A 20,818-nucleotide genomic window follows, 5' to 3' on the forward strand; every position below is an offset into this window, starting at 1 on the left:
ATCTTGCTCTTTTATGTCTCCATGTCTTGGTATCTTTCTTGTGCTTGTCGTATTTTTGGCAGCCTTTCTCGTTTCCTCTCTTTGTGGGTTTATTTTTCATATTTGTGTTGTATTTCATTGCTATGTACACAGCAGCAATTCCTTGAGTTGAGATATATACTCCTAGTAAAGAACTGACACAAAATAACCAGCAAAACACAAGATAAAGAACTATCCAGTTAAGAGAAAGTAAAATGTAAAGTTATTTTTTTAGTCGAAAGGTCATTGTTTTCGTATCACGATCATATAAAAGATTCAGGGAATCTGGTCCTGTGTTAATCTATTTAATTTATAATTATTGTGAAGAAAAAAGGTCAGGGACATGCATTCTGTTTGTCTACAGTCAAGCTGTCTGGATCTATTCCCCACTTTGCTTGGACATTCTCGGGTCTCTTTCTCGAACATTTTTTTTTCAAGCGGAATGGAAGAAAGATTGACACATGTCCAGCACGGAAGAACGGATGGATGCACATATACAACATACAGACCATTGACAGGGCACCCACCGCCTCGGGTAAATCTTGTTGAGGGCTTCTAACGTTTGCTCCCTTTGTACAACTTCCTTCTTGAAGCCCAGGTGTGGGTATATAAGGTCTCCCCACAGCCCGGGACCAGCAGATGACAACATGGCAGCGCCAGGTGTGCTAGTGGTTTTCCTTGCTTGTGCTTCTTTCAGCGCTGTACAGTCGTGGTCAGGGTAAGACTTTTTAGTATGGCACGTGGGAAACGGATCCCTTTCCTAAACTATTTTATTTATCTATTCGTTCATCCATTCATTACCTTCTTGTCTTAAAGTGTAAACTTCTAGTTAACAGTAGCATATACTAACTACCAAGCCACTGACGCTTTCTGAAAGGTAAAAAGGTAGGGTAAATGTCATGAACAAGTCTTTGGAGAGTGAGGTGATAGAGACTTTGCTTTTCTCGGGACAGGGTTTACAGAAGGACGGTGCCCATCTCCTCTCTCTCGCAGCTTTACCTTCCTTAGCTCTCTATGGAGTAACCGTTTTTGCCAGCTCAATCGACTGGGGGGAAGAGACATTTGCTGCGCTATATAGGTATGGAAAGGAACGTATGGGTGTTACTTTGTCGTCTTCTGCCTTTCCCGAGAAATCATTTCTCGGCGCTTGTCCAAGGTCGCAGTGACATTATTTCACACTATTGTGCATGATTGTGAAGGGTATACACGGGAACTTTGTAGCATAATACTACAGAGACCTCTGGCTGTCAGGACACGCTCACTGGGGCGAGACCGTGGTGTTCTGAGGAATTTAGAAATGACTGCACGCACCCACCCCACAACCAGAAATAATACACGTTACATTATGTTCACCTAGTCAATACATGAATTTTTGGATGGGATCTCAAGCATTTAAAACATTTCCGATTTAAATTACTCAGATAATAAAATTTACAGCAAATACATGAAATTATTTTATTCTCTACTATTAATTTTTGTGGGTCGTTTGTCTGCCAGTATTTTATAACAAAAATCTCTAGTGAACGAGAAGCCACATTCTTATGGTTTGAACAACTGCTCGGAAACCTGAGTATAACTGAAGTGTGATTTTGATTTTTCTTTGTTAAAAGGGTTGGTACAAATGTACTTATATTATATATAGTATTATATTATGTTTGCTTTGCTCATATTATGTTTGTTATGCTCATAGTATGTTTGTTTATGTGGTTGGGCTTGTGAGCACAAGAAAAAAAATCTGTGTTGGACTTCCTCGACAGACAATGCAGTTTGATTTGATTTGATTGACTTAACCATCATACCTACCTATGGAAATAAATCTACTTGGTGGGTCAGTGCTCTCATTATGTCTCATCTGTGATGCCGGTGCAATTTCTATGTGAGTGAGTGGAGTGTAAGATATTTTCTTTTTGATCTTACTTTCAGTTTCGCAGGACTAGGCGTCGGGAATTTTTTCTGGGTATTCCAATTTCCTTCCCCTTTCTCTTCCCCTATAAGGCGAAATTACCTCAAGGAGGAATCACTTTCCTACTAAATAAGCCAACCAACCAACCGACTTGCAGTTCCTGGCGAGTATCCTCCCCCGAAAACTAGGTGCCACAAGGAGGCATTGCTCCCTGTTTGATACACACATTCCTAATGGCTACCAGTTCAGTAGCAGCGTAGGCATATAAATGCTAAGTCTACAATTCGTAATTAACAAGTATTGCTTCTGGTGTACATGAACGACTGTTTCACGCTTCGTTGAACCATGAGGCAAATATTTTAATCTCTGATTATCATTTGACGCTAACAGAGCATATAACTTTTATTTTAAAAAGTAATTCTTTCCCTTGAATGCATATTATTTACATTGACTACTTTTGGCAAGATCAAACGATATCGTCACCTGTTTAAAGTTCCTAGTTATGATAACAATGGCAATGGCAATGGCAATGGCAGTGGCAATGACAATGACAATGACAGTGACATTGATCAACTTTATTAGTATTTATAACGGGCAATTTAAACATAGGAAAGGTGCTCAGTTACTACATACTTAATTTCTAGTTACAAAAACGTTCGTGACAAAGTGAACAATAGTGAGAAAAGAGTGAAAAATATGTACTCGAGAATGGTGTGGGCAAAAGCGTGCGAGGAACTTTAAATGGCTGCCAAGTCTAAGCCGATGTTAGCAAGTCAGCAGTATAGCTTTTCTCATGATCTGAGGGTTTGGTTTTACTTTCTCAAACATGGAATTACAAAGTTTGAAAGATTTAACTCAATGAGAATGTTACTGGCTTTTACTAAAAATGTAAATAATTAAAATGAACCCATAAATAACGTTTCAAAATTTCAGCTGTAATGAAATGTGATACAGAAAATATGCATCCTTGCTAAAATAATATGGTTTTGGTTGTTTTGTTCGGCAGGCATGTTTGCACCACTGTAAAAGTGCGTTATGAGAGCCGCAGTTCGTGTCGAACACGCTACTTGATGTAAGTGCATATAATTTGCCGTGTATTGAATCGCGGTTGAATTCTCCGTGCGTGAAATAAATGTGTGATTACATGTATAATGAGCATCTGATTGTATCTGTAAACAAATGAGTGTCTTTATTTATGTGTATAAGTTCGAATGTATAAATACACAATCGATCAGAAAATTTTCTACCTCCACGCGGTAAAAAACATTTATGCCTCCTACAATACCTTTCTGTTTAAATTTTGTTTATGCATCATTTAGTGCCTTCCTGTCAAATGTTGCTGCCTAAATGTTCTTGTCGGTCGTTCCCTTGCATCATTCCTCTCCTCTCACACACTTGCCGCCCCTCCCCTCTGTCCCCACCCCCCGCCTCGCTTTAATTATCTCTCCTCGCGCAAACTGTTATTAGGTGGTGCACGTCCAGAGAGACGATTACCTACCCGGTGTACTACACGGATAACATCTGCTGTGCCGGGTGGCGAGATAATGGAGGCGACCAGAACTGTAACATTCGTAAGTACACAAAGATCAACTAGTCAGCTTGAATTCACGATCAAGTGGACTAACTAACTGTCGTAAACACTTCCCCACACACTACTCAAAGTAATAGAAATGGCACTGTTGCACTCACGTGCACTTAAATACAACGAAGGACAAAGTCCTGCTTGTGGGCTTCTGTGTACTTTGTAATAAACTCAGAACAAATTATTATTGTCAGTGTCAAGTTTAGAATTTATTAGTAGGATCAGTTGTGAATGTCAGCACTTGAAACTTGCGGACATCCTTTACTGCTCGTAAGTGTAAGACAAAGTCCTCCCAAAACTTTCGGTTCCTTGCACATGCAGCACCGAGTCCACAAGACTAACTAATGTGTTTTAGACACAAAAATTAAAAATAGCATTGTCTTCTCGTAATTTTAATTAAAGTTGATATTATATACTAAGTATACCGTTTGCAATTATACTTTCCAGAACTAAACTAGTACTTTTTCGACAAAATGGGTATGGAATAACGACGACAAGGAAAGGAATATAGTGAAAATGGATTATAGGGTCGCTCTCTCAATGCACATAGAGATAATGATGCTTACCCTGGTACCTTTCATATACCTCTATGAGACATCAACGTGAGCTTAAACAAATGTGTCATATACATACATTTCTCTTTTGTAAGTAGCACTTTGTTTTCTAGAACAACACACAATTTTTAAGTGGAATTCTTTTTACTCAAAGATTTTTCTGCGACAAATTTTTTTTAGAAGTTTAATTAAAATATAAAGGACGAAGGAAACCACTTCGGTTCATATCACGATTATATTCAAAAGTTCAAAGGGACGTACATGACTGAGAATTTCTCGAGATTATAACGAACATGCACTTCGCAGTTAAGAATGAGAAAAAACACACAATCTTGCATGAGACACTGTTTGGCAGTGGTCATATAAATGTTCACAATCATGGATGGAAAGACCTTAGACGAATGTATAACTTATAGGTGTACGAAACGATACACATGCATGTATGCAGACAGTGAGTCAAATGGACACAGAGGTATGTGAGCACACATTGTTAGTCATGCTTGCACACAATCATACAAACACAAATAATTAAACACAATGATTACATGTACAGAGATATTTGTACACAACCATAAGCCATACCTGGATATGATGATATTTACATGAATAATTAATACGTTTGTATTTGCTGTCATATGTACACATACATTTTTATATACTCAGTCATACTCACATAGAGACAGATATTTACAGCAATTATTGTATGGAAAAAATAATTTATTGTACAGATATAATTCAGTCCACGTAAGAGAAATCTGTTTCAACTTTTGATTAATGGTAGTACCAAACACGCACTTACTTTCAAGAAGTATGAGGTATTTCAATCTTTTGCTTTGCCGATTATTTGTCATGTCTTCAAAGTGTTGACCATATTGACTAAGGAGTGGAATACATTTCAAAGCAGGGAATAGTGGTAATAATGGAGTTTAATACCTATGGCAATGACTTAGGTTATCTTAATATCTTAAAGATATGCTAAAGCCATTTGGTTTTCGACTATTCCAGCAATTTGTACTCCACCATGCCAGAACGGTGGAACTTGCATTGCACCAAACACCTGTCAGTGTCAGATACAGAACTCTGGCCAGTTCTGTGACGGCAGTAAGTAATAGTACTCTCAGACAATGTTTTCTATGGTTCTTGTCCTGGTACAAGTGGTCCACTAGTCCACTATCCTCTTTCAATCTTTATCTGTCTAAATATCTGCTGGAATGTCTGCTTGGCTGGCTGCCTGTCTACTGTGACAGTTGGTGATTTATTCTCTTAGGAAAGAAATCTACAAATTAGAAATCTTTATCAAATTCTCTAACTTTTTATTCATCCTGGAATCAGATATATTGTTTTCACTTTCTTCATTTTTTTCTATCTTCCTAACCCGTCCTCACAATTTAGTTTCAATTTTATTTAATGTGTGTTTGGATAATTGCCAGATTCTGATGCCACTTTTTCTAAGATGCGGCATCACTACCTATTTTCCTTTACATCTTGTAAAGTGCATCGAGATCACCTCCATGTGGAAAAAATACGCTACATAAATCTCATTATCATCATAATTTGTCATTGGCATGCATGTAGATAAATTAATGACTATAAATATAAAGTGAATATGTCGACCATTATTTCTCTTTAATGTCACCTATCACACGACATAACCCCTTAACGAGTATTACAGGACTTGACGTGAGTTTATTCATTTCAATACCTTACAGGTGTGTGTTCTCACCTGAGTCCTTGTTACCCGGGAACGTGTGTGGCATCAGACAGCTGTGACTGCACCAGTGGCTTCACAACTACAACAACCCGCAGTGAGAATTGTCTGACAAGTAAGACTCGCCCAGCGTGGCTAGCAACGACAGTCTTTCTTCTGCTGTGTTCATGTGTACAGTCAGAGTGACTATTAATAGTTAAAGACCGAATTGTACTGTAAAGAAAGAAAAATAAAGAGAAAGAAAAATAAAAAAGAAGAAAGAAGAAATATAGATTTTTAAAAATGATATACTTCCATGTTTCTTACACCATCTTGTTTTTACATTTTTTTTACCTCTGTTAACAGAACTATATCAGAAAAGGTTAATTTCAAATGAGAAAAACTGTTGAAAAGTTAGCAAATGTAGGACAAATAGAATCATAGGGCAGGGAAGCTTTTACAAGTAGGTAAAAGGTTTTGTCTTTTATACATCAATGTTTTGTTTTTGCAATTGGCATTTGTGGTGGGTCTGTTTAGTTTAGTCCTTGTTACTCCTCGAGGAGCATAGGGCCACAACACCTCGTCAGTGGACCCGGTTTTGGGCAGTTCCCTTCAGTGGGGCCCGTGTGGTTCCCATGTCCTTTGCCTCGCTCTCTACTGTTCTTTTCCAAAACAATTGCCGCTCAAAGATATTTTGAAATGTTCAATTGTTTCCTTACATTTACTAAGGTATTCGTAACTTAGTGGTATAAAAAATGTGGACTTTTAATTTCAATTATATGTCTCTTTAATTCCCTCCACATAGTTGAAGACAACAGGAACACGGACATCAAGATCTATCAGATGCAAGTGCGCATGTCTAACTGGCCTCGCGGGACGGCGTCACCAAATGAATCCTACTACATCATGGCCGACTCCACCCAGAAGACTGAGATGGATTTCTGGTGGTCCAATCAGAAGTATGGCCACCTTTCTAAATTCGTCACTGCCCCCACTCATTTGTTCCTTAAATGTTTCTTTCCTCCTCTGTATGGAAAAGTTTTGTTGATTTTAATGCTAGCGTTTGTTTGTTTCAAACCCCACAATCCTTACAAAAACAACAACAAAAAGCCACACACAGACACAAGGAAATATTCCATTGATGAAGAAAGACATTGGGAAAAATAATCGGAATAAATGGTTTCTCATAAAAATGAATCATACATTTTGTTTTCATTTCGGATGTTATAGATAAACAACCTCTTGTTTTCTAAGTAATACCAGTGGAAGAACACTTGACTTTTGACAATTAAAGTCATGTATTTAGTTATGTTTAATGTTCGTTTGGAAGCTGGTTACCTTCCCTCACTTTTCGGTTAGTTCCTCAGCAAGCAGATTAAGTTTCAAGTAAGAACATGTCACGTATTCAAAATGCTATCTTGACAAATCTTGATGTTTCCATGCTACCACAAAGCTTTACTTGCTTTATTTCTGCCCTTGAACGCTTTGTGAAGTTTAGCGGCTACTTTTGTTCTGTCCAGAGACTTCAACCGTCTGGAGACGAACTGCAGCAGTCAGTTCTTCATGCCAGACCTGCCTCTAAAACCCAACTACATCGGTAACGCAGGCTTCGGGGTGGTCAGCGGTCAGGTGGAGGTCTGGCTGTCCAAACGACCAGTTTATCGTGAGTTGTGATTATCGTAGCTCGCAGAATATTTCTTAAAGTAAAACAATGTTACTTTACAACATAAATGGATTTTAATATGGAACACTTGGGCTTAATTTAAAACAACGGAGTAACACAGTAAAGAAAATGATAATAAATAATAATAATAATGCAAAATTTGTAAAACGCATACTCACTTTCCTACGGAGCATGCTTTTAGCGCTTAAGAACAAGAACGAAACATGGACAACATACGAGGGACAGGATAACAAACAAATAACCTATGAACTATAAAAGAATAAACAACCGTACTAAACGAACAAAAAAATCAAATACAGAAAAGACAAAGAGGAACCAAATAACAAGAACAAGAGCTGAGACTAACATGACATTGCAAAAGGAATGGTCTTCCAAACTGTTTCAGCTTCACAGCCGAGGTTCTCGTCCTTGAACAACACGTTTCCATGTGAACAGCTGGCCTCCAGTACACGACCTGTAAGCGACTTCTATCAATGCAACCTTCACATCACTAACTTTGATTGGCATCTGGATCATGGCGATTTGTGAGTATTGCCATGAAGTGGTTGGTTAATAACTAATAAATAGATAAAAGGAGTGGTATACTTTTAATTGATCTGTTAAAGAAGTGCAGATAAGAACTTTTATTGAATCTATTCGAAAAAAGAATAAAAAGAAAAGAGAAGAAAGTTATGAAGGAAAGAAGGCAAAAAAAGTTTACAAAGTAGTAAGTAGGAATAAAAATAATAAAGTGAACTAAGCAAAATAAGGAATAAGAAATGAGGAAAGAGAAAACACAAAGCAAGAAAAAAGAAAATAACAAAGGAAAAAAATGAAAGCTAAAGAATAAAGAAAAAAAACGTTTGTAGGAAATGGGAAAACGACAGGAAAATTAATTTTCAAAAAAGCTCCTGTGCTTTCGCTCTTTCAGGATTCGTTTGGTGTCTGACAAGTTCTTGCGTTTTGCATAGATTGATGGCAGTGGAAGAAAATCCCCATTTTTTTAAAAAAAAAGAGCAGTTTTATCGACTACTGGGACTTAAATGTAATAAACGATGCCATAGACATTAATTTCATTATCGTTTGAAGGTTGAAGATGAACTAACAGACATGTCACAAATCATATTTACTGCTTGGCTGTCCTGCAGTCTCAGGATCACATTTCGCACAGAAGGAGGAGGATACCGAGAACTTTTGGACAGGAACTACAACCCCCCGAGGAGCTACACAGTTCAGACTTACCACCCCATCAACAACAGTCTTTCAGTGGAATTCCGTTTTGACTTCAGGCCGCCATACCACTGTGACGAAACTAATAACTGTCGCTCAGGGGAGACCATCCTTGATATTCCTGACATAACTAAAGTAAGAACAATTTCACTACATCTATTTTTTTTCTTCGGGGGTCTTCCCTTGTTAGCTTTTGAATGCTTGTTTGTTTGCCTGTTGATTTATACATAATTAAAAGATTATTGCATAATTTACAGTTAGAGCCTCTGAGAATTTCCTGGGTAGGATGGGCTGACGACGACTCCAAAGTGTATCGGTATTCTATGGAGGTCTTCAAGATGACGCGAACAACGGACAACAAGCTCGAAATCCGGGTGGACAGAGCGCTGCTACCTCTCATCAACCGTGAGGTGATGCTGAAAGTAGGCGTATCACTCACTCACGCACGCACTCACTCGCGACATGTTATACATCTGTGAGGCCAGAGCGTAGAGTCTTCCTGTCTGTCGGCTTATTAATTCTGGCATTAAACGATCACACACCTTTTTACTCTGTTGCCTTGCAACCCAATAACTCATTTCTGCAATGGCCATACTTCCTATTACATCTCTCCTTTTTTATTTAGCATTCATACAAGTGTTTAAGGACATGCCTTACAACTAATTCTTGTAAGTCTCTTATAAAATCAATTTGTTCAGCGCGTAAATGGTTAAAGGTAAAATTATTATTAAGATATTGCTCTCTCTGATAATAAACAATCTTTTTCTTTCGCTATTTAAAGACCCTTTCAAATAGTAATAAATGCATTTCGTTAGTTTGGACAATAGTCTCTGACTGTATAACGAGAAATACGTTTGGATCTATCAGGTTTTCGAAGCCAACTACACCACCCAGGAATACACGCCACCAGAGCCGGGTATGTACGCCATTATCCTAGAAGCAGGCGACAAGGCCAACAACACCAAGTACGTCCGACGACTTTGTCTGTACGACCCCAGCTCGCAAATAACCTCTGACCCCAGCTACCGCCTCTACGTGACCTCTGCCAGTGATGCCAGTAACTACAGTTACCAGAGCAGCCTCAGTACACCTGTGAGTGTCAACTGGACCAACTACTTCCGGAATGCTTTCCACGAAGACAATGCGTTGCTCGGTAAGTTAGCAGTGATTCAGTCCTTGAGAAACATAATCTGAATGATTATTTCACATTGTAGCTTCATTTATTGAGAAGTCTCTGAACAATGTCACCTGGTTCTTTTGATGATTTTTGATGTTTCTCCTACATACATCAAACGATTTAACCCTTACAAGTGTTTAGAATATCTTATAAATAATATAAAAATCTCATGAATACATTCTTAAGCAATGGACCATTTATATAAATATTTTCGTTTTTCGTGCTTTTTTGATGTCTGAAAATCGTTTTAACAGGTGAGGTTCTTGTTTACCCTACACAGCTGGAAAATGGAAAGAAAAACATTCCTCGATACGGGCCGTTAGATGATCACCAGGGGAGACGAACAGTGGACGCCATTACTAATAAAAGGGGAATAAGTAAGTTGGAATAAACGTTAGGAGGTTTATTAATTCCTAACATTTCCGATAAAGATGAACTACTATCATGTAATTTCTCAGAGATGTTATGCCACACACAGCTCCCAACACTTGCGTACAGAGAAATAGCAAGTCCACGACCGTATTATTTCTACTTTTAAGGTCGGGTTGATATAAAGGGACGCTCAAAAATGCGTCGTTTTTGTAGCACAAAACATTGCGTCTTGCTTCTAACTTTGTTCTAACCGTGTTGGTTGATAGTCGTTATATCCTTAACGCATGAGTCATGTCTTTTGGAGGTCTTCAAGAAGAAGAAGAATCATAAAAATAAAAATAATCATAATAACATTGAAATTGTTAGTATATTAAAATTTCTTTATTTTCAGCCAATTTTAAAGCAGGATTTGCGAAGGATCATGATGGAGGAAGGAATCAGTCTCTGACGCCGACCGTTCCTCCTTCTGGTTGGACTGACCTCGGACTCAACACAACATACACCCTGCCTCTGGACCTCAGACCGAGCGAGGCCGACACGGTGACCGTGTGGGTCAAGGCCACAGATGTCATGGGCAACGAGAGGATCGAGCGCACTCAAGTGACCTTTGACACCTCGCCCCCTGTTGTGCAAAATTTGAGGCTGTATATGAACGTGCCTGTTCCTGGAGTGGATTTTAGCTCTTCGTAAGTCTGTTAGTGTGACTGTTAGAAAGTCCATAGTTATATTTAGACTACGATGAACTACTGTCATCTAGACTACTGAGTGATTCACTGATGATGATGATGATGGGCGACGAAAACAATAGACTAAAACGATTGACAAAGATGGCGATGATGACGGCAACAGTTATAATCAAGATAACGACGACATTAATGATGACGCTGATTATAACGATAACAGCGATATTGATTACGATGATAAGAATAATGGCGAGAGCGACAATGATATCGTCGTCGATAATCATGTTGGTGACGACTACGATGGTAACTGAGGATGTCACCTTTGTATACTTTCTGGATTTTGTTTTTTTTTTTTGTTTTGTTTAAAGTGTGACATGTGACAATATAAAAATATGTAGGTTTGACCTGACGGCAAAAGACAAGGAGTCTGGTGTCGCCTACGTGCTGTGGACATTTAGACGTGGCAGCGGGGCTGTCCTCTACCAAGAGAAAGTACCCGGAATAAGCGCCGACGAACAGGTGCTAACATAACTTTATGTGACAGAGGATATAAAGTTTTTGCGTTGGTTGGGTTAGGGGTATGTGTGACTGATTTATATAATTAAGTTCTAACTGATAAAACCTGCTCGCTTGTCACTAATGGCTCTTGTTTTTTGTTTTCTTTTTTTTTGAGATTTCCTCTTAGGACGTTTAAATGCAATGCCATTTTAGTTCTTAAAACTGCATAACTTATTCGCAGCAGTCTGTTAATTACTACAACAAGTGCCGGCAATCTGTCAACACATTCATTGTCACAACTTCGCTAAACTATAATGAGAGAACTATGGATGCAATAGGGAAATATTATTTATTATTAAATTATTATGATTAATAAGATAGTGATAGGTAGCCTGAAATGCTTTTTCAGAGAGTGCTTTAATTAAGGTATCGATTTATTTTCTGTTCCGGTGAGGAAGTATAAACTTTCTTCACAACGATTTCTTACAGATGGAAAGCGCGGACAAGCGTATGACCCATGAGATAATTGGTAATAATGAGGTTTTAAATGCCTATGCTGTTTACAATGCTCATGAAAGACTTATTGTCGTAGAACTTGGGAAACGGGTACGCAAAATGGACAGATGTGCCGAAATCTTTCCAACAAAGATAAAGCAATCTGATTCAAAGCCCACAGCGTTCGTTATTCCTAATCCAAGTAATATGAGTCGTGGGTGTACTTAACTTAATTACCACACACCAGGCGCTACACTCGTTCGTTTCCACACTCGTCACTTATCTTATCACACAAATGTCTCTTGCTACGTGGAGGGCACTGAGACACGACACACGTCCTTTCAGTCACCACGTATCACTTCCGACACCTATAAATAAATAAAATCGACCATGATTGTCCCACACTTGGTACACCGCAGCCTTACAATCAAGGGACGCAAGGTTAGTGGACGTCCGCGGCTCACAGTCTCTGATTGATCTCCAGGGGAGATAACGGCATCGAGACATTCCTGGCCTCTGTCCCCTTGAAATGGCTTGGCACCAACAGAGGATGACCGTTAGTTCCCCCAAGTAACGCAACCGAACAACTCCCTCCTCCCACTCCACATGAGTCCGTTTAACTGTGTGTTCGCTTGAGTTGTGCAGGAGACATGTGCAGCATTAACACTTAAGCCCCATTTCTATTTATCTCATGATAAGACTGTTTCAAACGGAGATCGTTAATAGACATTTGCAATGGAATTAAGAAATCTTCATTTCTGTCCACCGTCAGAGCTGTTCTCGGGATTTCACCAGATGCGACTGTACACCTACTGGCCATTGCTTCTTCTTTAACCAATCATACGCGTTCAGCAACTGTCACATGATGGTGGAGAAGGAAAACCTGTCAACGGAGAGTATTACCGTTACAGCTGACGTCACCAACATGGCGGGTCTTGTTACCAGGCTTACCTGGACGGTATGCACTTTCATTTATGTTGTCAGGCAGATAATGTATTTCACGAAGAATGAAAGCACAGAAATCATTTTATTGATATTTCCTCTGTATTGCTTCATTGTTGGCACTGTCTTGCCTACACCATTATCACAGTTAGCAATAGCAGTAATAGTAATCAAGCTTTCATTTTGGTTTTTGCAGAAGCAGGATATTACAGAGCTGAACGGGACGAGGGAATGTAAGATTTATTCTGACTTGTTTTTTTTTTCTTACTTTTATTTTAAATTCTTCTTGCTGTTCTTTACTTTCTTTTCGGTTCTTTCTGCCACTGCTATATTTGCTTTTTGATATTTTTACTACTTTGTTTTTTTCCCTTTAATTATTATATTTTACTATTGTACTATTCTCTTGTTGCATCTTTGAGATAAAGAAACTGCACTAATGCTTTATTAAAAAGCCTTAGTCATTTGACGTAAAGGTTAAGCTTAATAGAAAAGTAGACAGAAACTTTCAGCAATACTTTCACAAGTGGTGTTCCATTTCCGGTGCAGATTTCCCACCGCAGAATGTGAACGTGTCTCTTATTACGGGCGACAGTGTGATGGTAACTTGGACATTCCCGCCATCTTGCTTCAAACGCACTGCATTGTGGGTCATTGCTAACGACAGAAAGGTTCCGGTGCACAAGGATGCGACTGAATTCTCCCTGACCGGCCTTGACTCAGATACCTTCTACACCATCCACATGGTCACGGAATATGAGGGCAACCAGCAGAGTGACAGTGAATCCGTGTCCTTCAATACAAGTAGTGCCGTCAAAGGCAGCACAGGAGTCTCCAAGATAGGTGAGACACGCATCTTCAAGTCAGGTTACACGGACATCAACAGACGATAGACGACATTAAGACAGGTAGTACATATGACCTTAACTGGTAAAACATACGACTAGAAACCATTGTTACTTCTCAGCCAATTCAAGTGTAATTTTAGCCCTTTTTCAGACGATTTCTTCAGGGTACAGCCTAGCTTAAAGACATTTATACATAGACAATTGCCAGGTTACAAATATTGCTTTTAGTAAGTAACAGAGACGATTTAAGTCAGCTGGCAGAAGGCTTTGTCAGAAGCATGAAAACAGTTTCTAAAAAAGATAACAGAAGAGATATTATAAACGTGACACTTACAATTCACAGACAAGTAACACTATGACTTCAACACAGTTAACGCAAACATATTTAAGACGGGTACCTCATACGAATGTATGCTCACATCTACATATCTATAACCCGATAAATAAGAAGAAAACAATTATTGTTATTTAAAATATACCCCTACAATAAGACTAAGCATAAAGATAAGAAAACAAAAAAGAGTTTTTCGCTTTACTCTGAACGTTAAAGATAATATCAAAGAAGCTTAATCAACAGCTACATCATGGACCTAAAAGTTACTCATAAAGTTAAGGGGATTCTCAAGGCAAACTAAAGTTGTTTAGAAACTCATAATGAGTATAAGAATGTTAAATCTCATTTATTTTGTCTGTTCATATGCAAAAACTTCAAGGTTATATATGTTGATGTGTTTAATAATATTAATTACGAGAGACTCTTTCGTTTGCTGTACCGAAAATTCGTTGTGCGTCACGTGGCCGTACGACATCTGTGTGTGAGTTTTAGTAGCAGAACAGATAAGCGATGCCTAGAGAATGTGCCGGATCCGATTGCTAAGAAAAAGTTGAGAAGACTAAAAAGATCCTTTTCACAAATTTCCAAGAAAGAGTCTTACGAAAAGAGTGGGCTATATGAATAAAAAGACCCGATCCCAAAGCGAAAAAGCTTTGGGAGCCTAAAGACTGGAACACGTGTTTAACGCATTTTGTTGACGAGTGCTTTACCAACGGACTCGGCAATAAATTGCTCGAAAAAGAAAGAAGATTGTATGTGACAGATGAGTTTCAATCATCGAAGGACTGCAGCATAAACAGGTCAGTGTCAGGAATGCTATTGTATTTACTGCTGTTCTCATTATTTTTAGACAAATTACTATGTATATATAAGACTGCATATACGCAACAATATCTTTATATATGTTAATTATAATAAACATGTACACATAAACAGTACATGTCTAATGTGTTAGAAATGTTAGCATTAAACTGCAAGTGTAAAAAGTTACCATTGCTGTGCTAGCATTTGCTGCATTATATTTTAAAATTGGTTTTCTTTTTATGAAATAAAAGGCTGGTTTTTTATTCATATCTTTGTAAAGAAGTCCCCTGTCTTCTGTTTCTTAATATGAAATCTTAAAATAATAAAGTACATAAAAAAATGTTTTCACATGAGTTTATCAGCAGAGACCTTAGCAAATCATATTGAGATTTCAGTGCAATACAGTGGAGTCCCTAGAATTAATATGATAATATTTCAAAATTACAATAATATTAATGGCTGTGTTTAATGTTAAATGCAATACTAAGATAATTTTTTTTTACTTCAGACAATCAACATGCTGACATTATAAAACAATGGAGAGCCAAGTGCAGTGAAGGTTAAACAACAGAATAAGAAAAACAGCTCATCAGAAGACTGTTGCTTTCGGGTAGGACATAATTCTTTATGCTTTATTATGCAAATCTGCTCAATTTAAAACCAGTAACAATTCCTATATGAAAGGCTTTAATTCTTAGAAGTGATATTCAGAGATATAAACTGTAATTATAAAATATGATTAAGCTTTTAGACAGGGCTCACAGTTTGATAACATGATATCATCATATATATTCTTTATTGTTTGAACGTTTGTGGAATGCGGCGTTCAGTAAACTCTGTTGAAATTTTTCATTCAGCTGCAACAAAAGTGTGCACATAAACGGGTGCAGACAGACCTAGACCTCTAGATCAACAGAGATCGGTTATGGTCACTTTTCAGTTCTGTTTTCTATGCTACATCTCTTTTATCTGATATTATTATGAATTCACCGAACAGTGGCAGATAGTTACCATTACCTTACAAGCTAGGTCATCAAAGAGACTAAAACAGATACCGGTCTTCTGTTTGTTTACCTGTCCTTCAATTTAGGTACAGTTGCAGGGCTTCTGCTTACGCAAAAAATTGCGTACAGTACGCATTAAAAGTTCGGAGGACCCCCTCAATTTTCGTCAATGGGGTCCCCTTCAAATTTGGGCGAAGAACAGGGACCCCTTAAAAATCTGAAGAAGGGGTCCCTGGGACCCCAAAGAATTTAGCCTTAGCAGAAGCCCTGAGTTGTACCTGTTTTAAAAAAATAATCACACACGCACACACAAACAAACACACTCACACATAGGTCAGTGCATACATATACAGACACGCACACACGCTCACAAACCTCCATACACATGCACGCAAATGGACGCACGAACTCATCGCCACACTCTATTATTCACTAGAACATTATTAATGATTATCGACCTTTGGTCATCACTTTGAGTTAGCGCGTAATATATTTCTGTGGTATTTATTTTTTAATTTCATTCTTCACTTGATCGTTTTTTTTTTCAAATAGCATCACGTAAATATTTTAATTTTAAAAAAAACACATCTAATGTGCTTGTATATAGACTGTCAACTTTAACAATAAATGGTATGCTTAAAATTTCATAATTTATTTACCCATTGAATTACTTTTGGTGGTTGGTACACCTGTTGTAAGTGTTTTCATTTTCCATGTCAACAAGCCAAAATATTTGTCCACTGTTAACATTGTAGACCTGTTTGGTGTCTTTCAGTTTACTCAACCACTCACTCTGTCTACTTGTATTAAAATCATATTCAAAGTAAAAGGAATTGCAAAGGCATTTTAATCATGTTCTGTTTACAGGAACCGCTTACTCTGTCTTTACATTTGATTACTGCTGTCTTCTGTTAGCTTTGGTAGTTTGCCGCCTAGCACAACGCTGGTATTTGGCACGATTCACCACTTCCATGTTTGGTGTTTCACACTGAGCCAGCGACCAACGCTTTATCACGACAAAGCAGCCAGCCTGGTAATCATACAATAAAGAAAAAAACTCAGCTGTCCCGAGACGAGTTCTGAACCGAGGGCAGCTGATCCTCACTGTATTGGTTACAGGCTCTAACTAACCGTTGCGTCACTGGACCGCATCAAGGAAGAACGAAAAAAGGAAGGAAGAAGCAAATTAATAAATAAAAAAACAATGAGTCATTATGCAGATAGATTTTGGTAAAAATGGCCGATAAACCGAGAAAAGGAGGATGAAAAGAAAACTGTTCAGTCAAACGTCTTCTGGTGGCAACTGTTCTCATCCTCGTTAGAATTTCTTACTTCACATTGTAGAAATTATAAGTAAAAAGGAACTGTCATTTTGTGAGAAGCTTTATGCCACACCATTACTACCATTATCTTGCAGCTTTACTTATCCATAGTATTTGGGCACAAAAAACTAAATCACTAGCCATCATGTATGCTAAAACAATGACAGCTGTAAACATGAACCAAGTATTTAATTTTCCTTTCAGAATACATAAATCCCGACTAATTTTACTGAAAGTTGAAATCATGAGGTCACTAAAATATTTTTTAATCTGTCCATTACTTTCGAGAAAGAATATTGCATTGATGATTGCGCTGAATATTTTTTGAGGGTCGGGAGAATCACTAAAATTACAAAACTCCGTTGATAAAATATGATTGTAGGCATTATAAGAAACTAGTATGCACCAGTATATGAAAGAACACACACTCCTCATAATATGAGGTTTCCCAAATAAGCTAATTAAATCAAAAGACTCAAATTGTAAATCGTAAATTCGCTGTATTACTATCATTATTACTTTAAAACCTGGACACTCAAGTGTCTTACATAATAGAAACTAGGTCGTCAGGACAAGAATGACAAACATTTTGAGAAATGATTACATACCATCAAATTTCTAATTTCCAGTGAGATTAAGGATTTCGAATATATACTTCACAAAGTATAAAATAATCGTATTTATTAAGTCATACAGCTACACAAGACAGTATATCGCCATGATGACCAACTGATAGAGGACATACAAGACTCGATTTGTTGTCCTCACCATTTCTTCATGACTGATTGACAGGATGCTACAACATAACTCAAAATTTGCAAAATATGTAGTAGCATAGAAAATACTTGCTTGTTGTCAAAGCAACAGCGTTCAAGGTGCCATAAGCATGTATTTTGCTTTATGTGTATCATGTGCATTTGTGCGCTCGTGTGTGTGGAATGATATTGAAAGAAACTGTGTGCGTCGCTCGCATGGTGTTAAGTATGCTTCAATGTGTGACCAATTTTGCGAAGAGATAAACTTATGAACTCAAATATGATTTAACAGTTATATACGTTACTAGTTCATATACTTATATGCATATTAAACACACAAAGCCTGCAGTAAATGTCGGCAGCCAGTAGGTAGTTGACGATGCGCAGTCAAAAGCTACACAAATAACAATAACCTTTCGTCTATTCTCTTCTTGTCTTCCCCTTTGTATACAAATCATAATTTTACTCAAACCGCATATATCTATATTATTGTCTAGCAATTTATATCGAAGATTATGTCGAATTATATATATATATATATCGCACTAAATATGCTTCAAACCTTAAATCAGTTAAATAAAAATTAGACTTTATATAACTTTGCATAACAGGATAACTTTTAGGTCAACGCCATCTACTTTTCTTGGATATAAACCAAACAATCATCAATGTCTGCTCAATTACGATCAAAGATTGTCTGACATATGGTATAATTACTATAACACAAGTTACATGGATAGATATAAGGATTATAGCTACAAAGCATATATTTGGACAATTACAATGCGTCCTGTGTTATGCAAGGACCATATAGCTAAGTGTCCTCACATTCATCCTTCCCCACTGGCGATATCTGCTTCAAATTCCAGTTGTACCCTATTTTTCTGTTGGTCAGCTACACTGGAAATGACACATGAGTGGGCCTTCCAGTGTCATTGCTTTTGTTCTGGTCAGTGAAATTCATCGTTTCTTGTTTAGAGCATTCTCAATGCCGCTGGTGTCGTAGTAGAACCCGGCGTCGGTCCTGTTCGTGAACTGCTTGGACAGCGTGGAGTGGATGGTGTGGAAGGTTGGTCGTTTGTTGGGCTTGTGCTGCCAGCAGTCCCTCATCACCTGGTAGTGACTGAAAAAAAGATCATTATCATCATCATGATAATCATTGGAAAAAGAAAGAGCGGGACTAACAAAATAAAATATAGTAAAGAAAACTTAACTTGTACATCAAAGGACTGTTGTCTAATTAAAGAAAATTAAATAAAACGTAGTGTATTGTACTTTGACATTCCTCTGGCGTTATGGAAGGAAATAGAATGCAATGCTAGTGAAGGTATTCTACTCACATATCATCGCAAAATTCAGGCTTGTCCATGCGGTAGCCTCCCAAAATCTTCGGCCAAGGTCGGCAGAATGCATGTTGGAATACGGCAGTCGGCCTGAAATTATATATACATCTACTTAACAAGAACAAATATTTGCTGCGTTCGCCGTAAGGAAAGTGACAGTTTTTTTATTGTTCTATTTTTTATTTTAGTTGACGAGCACATTACTACTTTGTTTTAATGAAGAATAGTTAGAACCGCTCAACCAACACATCGCTTATGTCGTATAGTAGAATGGGTATTTTGTACTTGTAGAGTCATTTTTGAGTTCACTTTTTTATCTAGACATCTAAGAATCTAATTCACAACTGCAGGCGCACACAGTTTTGTGCACCACGCAGTCCATGCTGACATTTTCCAAGTACATTTATGAACGTAAGAACCACGTTGACCTACCCATGCTAAAGATTTCCCAGAGAACAATCCCGTACGACCAGACGTCACTCTTCTCCGTGCCTCGCTTGTTCATCAGCACTTCCGGTGCTGCCCACTTGATTGGGATTCTTGCAGTCTTCTGTCAACACAAGTGAAATGCGCTTTGTTTTTATTTACACTCACCCTTAATAATAAAGACAATACATATACTTCTCGTCCTCTCTGTAAGCATGAAAACAAAGAGAAACCACGATATATCGGTGATTCGTGTTGGTGTTCGTGTTTGTGTTATATTGTGCTCTGTAACATACATACACGTACTAATTAATACGGTATGTTGGATTTGTTCGGAAGTGAAGTACACAGAGCAACCAGAGATTCTGGAAGAAGGAGCATTTTCTTTTTAATTTACCTGCCTCAGGTCATACAATCTGTTCAAAACTACTAAAATAAGTAAATTTTAAACACCCTTTTTATTTGAAATGTATTAAAGAAATTAAAATGTAAAAGTGCGAGGAAACTGGAGTGTTTCAAGTTCCAAGATTGCCCCTCACACTTATATCTTAAGACCTCTAGAATTTTGAGAAGTGGGTGAAAAGTCGATTACGAATTTTAACACATGGATCCATAATAACATTAATAGAAATATGTGAAAAAAAATGAAAATATACTGATAACGTAAACAAATCGTGTTGTCGGATAATCCACTTATGCTTCAGTTACCTCGCCTTTCGTTTCTGCGTGTACTTTTTCTTCTGACTGCTCATGGCTGCCATCATCTTCGTTGACCTCTGACCCAAAGCCAGCGATCCTGACCTCCATGACGGCCTTGAGGAAGATGTTCCTGGCTGCAAGTCGGTTGTGCACGATCTGAAAAATATAATTACAGTTTACCGTTCTTGTGAAAGTAGGGTAATGGGTTATTAGTATTAGAAATTTGAGAAAAATGTTGAAAATGTTACAAATGCTTGTGCGTAACATGTCGAAAATGTTGGAAAGGAAACGGTTTATTACTGTACAATACTTCGTCACAGATCACTATCAACAATCACTTCATATTTCACATGATTTTCAGATTTTGTCACAGTTTAGCACCACAGACCAAAGAGTGGTGTGTGTACATGTTGCTCCACTAGGTAAGGCGTTGTGGTTGATCTTGTGTTGGTTAAAAAGAGATATTTTTTTATACGGTGAAT

General features: G+C 37.8%; 1 protein-coding gene across 2 annotated transcripts; it reads left to right on the top strand.

Annotated features, from left to right (window-relative positions):
• Window positions 1–636: 636 nt before the first annotated feature.
• LOC112575393 lies at window positions 637–15,956 on the top strand. 2 transcript variants are annotated; one of them, XM_025257234.1, is made up of 17 exons: window positions 637–736; window positions 2,928–2,993; window positions 3,389–3,492; window positions 5,063–5,158; window positions 5,767–5,880; window positions 6,550–6,703; window positions 7,265–7,407; window positions 7,814–7,952; window positions 8,556–8,772; window positions 8,895–9,047; window positions 9,505–9,790; window positions 10,069–10,191; window positions 10,578–10,872; window positions 11,268–11,388; window positions 12,635–12,820; window positions 13,001–13,037; window positions 13,351–15,956. In XM_025257234.1, exons 1-17 carry the CDS (start codon window positions 666–668, stop codon window positions 13,692–13,694), a joined length of 2,649 nt encoding a protein of 882 aa, XP_025113019.1. In that variant the 5' UTR covers window positions 637–665; the 3' UTR covers window positions 13,695–15,956. The 2 variants fall into 2 exon arrangements, with proteins under 2 accessions (XP_025113019.1, XP_025113020.1); XM_025257235.1 differs by lacking the exon at window positions 637–736 and adding an exon at window positions 1,776–1,894.
• The last annotated feature ends 4,862 nt before the right edge of the window (window positions 15,957–20,818 follow it).

Source organism: Pomacea canaliculata, linkage group LG11, assembly GCF_003073045.1.
Source record: "Pomacea canaliculata isolate SZHN2017 linkage group LG11, ASM307304v1, whole genome shotgun sequence".
Classification (NCBI taxonomy): domain Eukaryota; kingdom Metazoa; phylum Mollusca; class Gastropoda; order Architaenioglossa; family Ampullariidae; genus Pomacea; species Pomacea canaliculata.

Excerpts from the sequence above, each read along its gene's own strand:
- LOC112575393 (XM_025257234.1), top strand. The coding sequence starts at position 666 with ATGGCAGCGCCAGGTGTGCTAGTGGTTTTCCTTGCTTGTGCTTCTTTC. Across the intron at positions 6,704-7,264 it reads TTCTGGTGGTCCAATCAGAA|AGACTTCAACCGTCTGGAGA; the intron begins GTATGGCCACCT and ends TGTTCTGTCCAG. Across the intron at positions 13,038-13,350 it reads GCTGAACGGGACGAGGGAAT|ATTTCCCACCGCAGAATGTG; the intron begins GTAAGATTTATT and ends TTTCCGGTGCAG.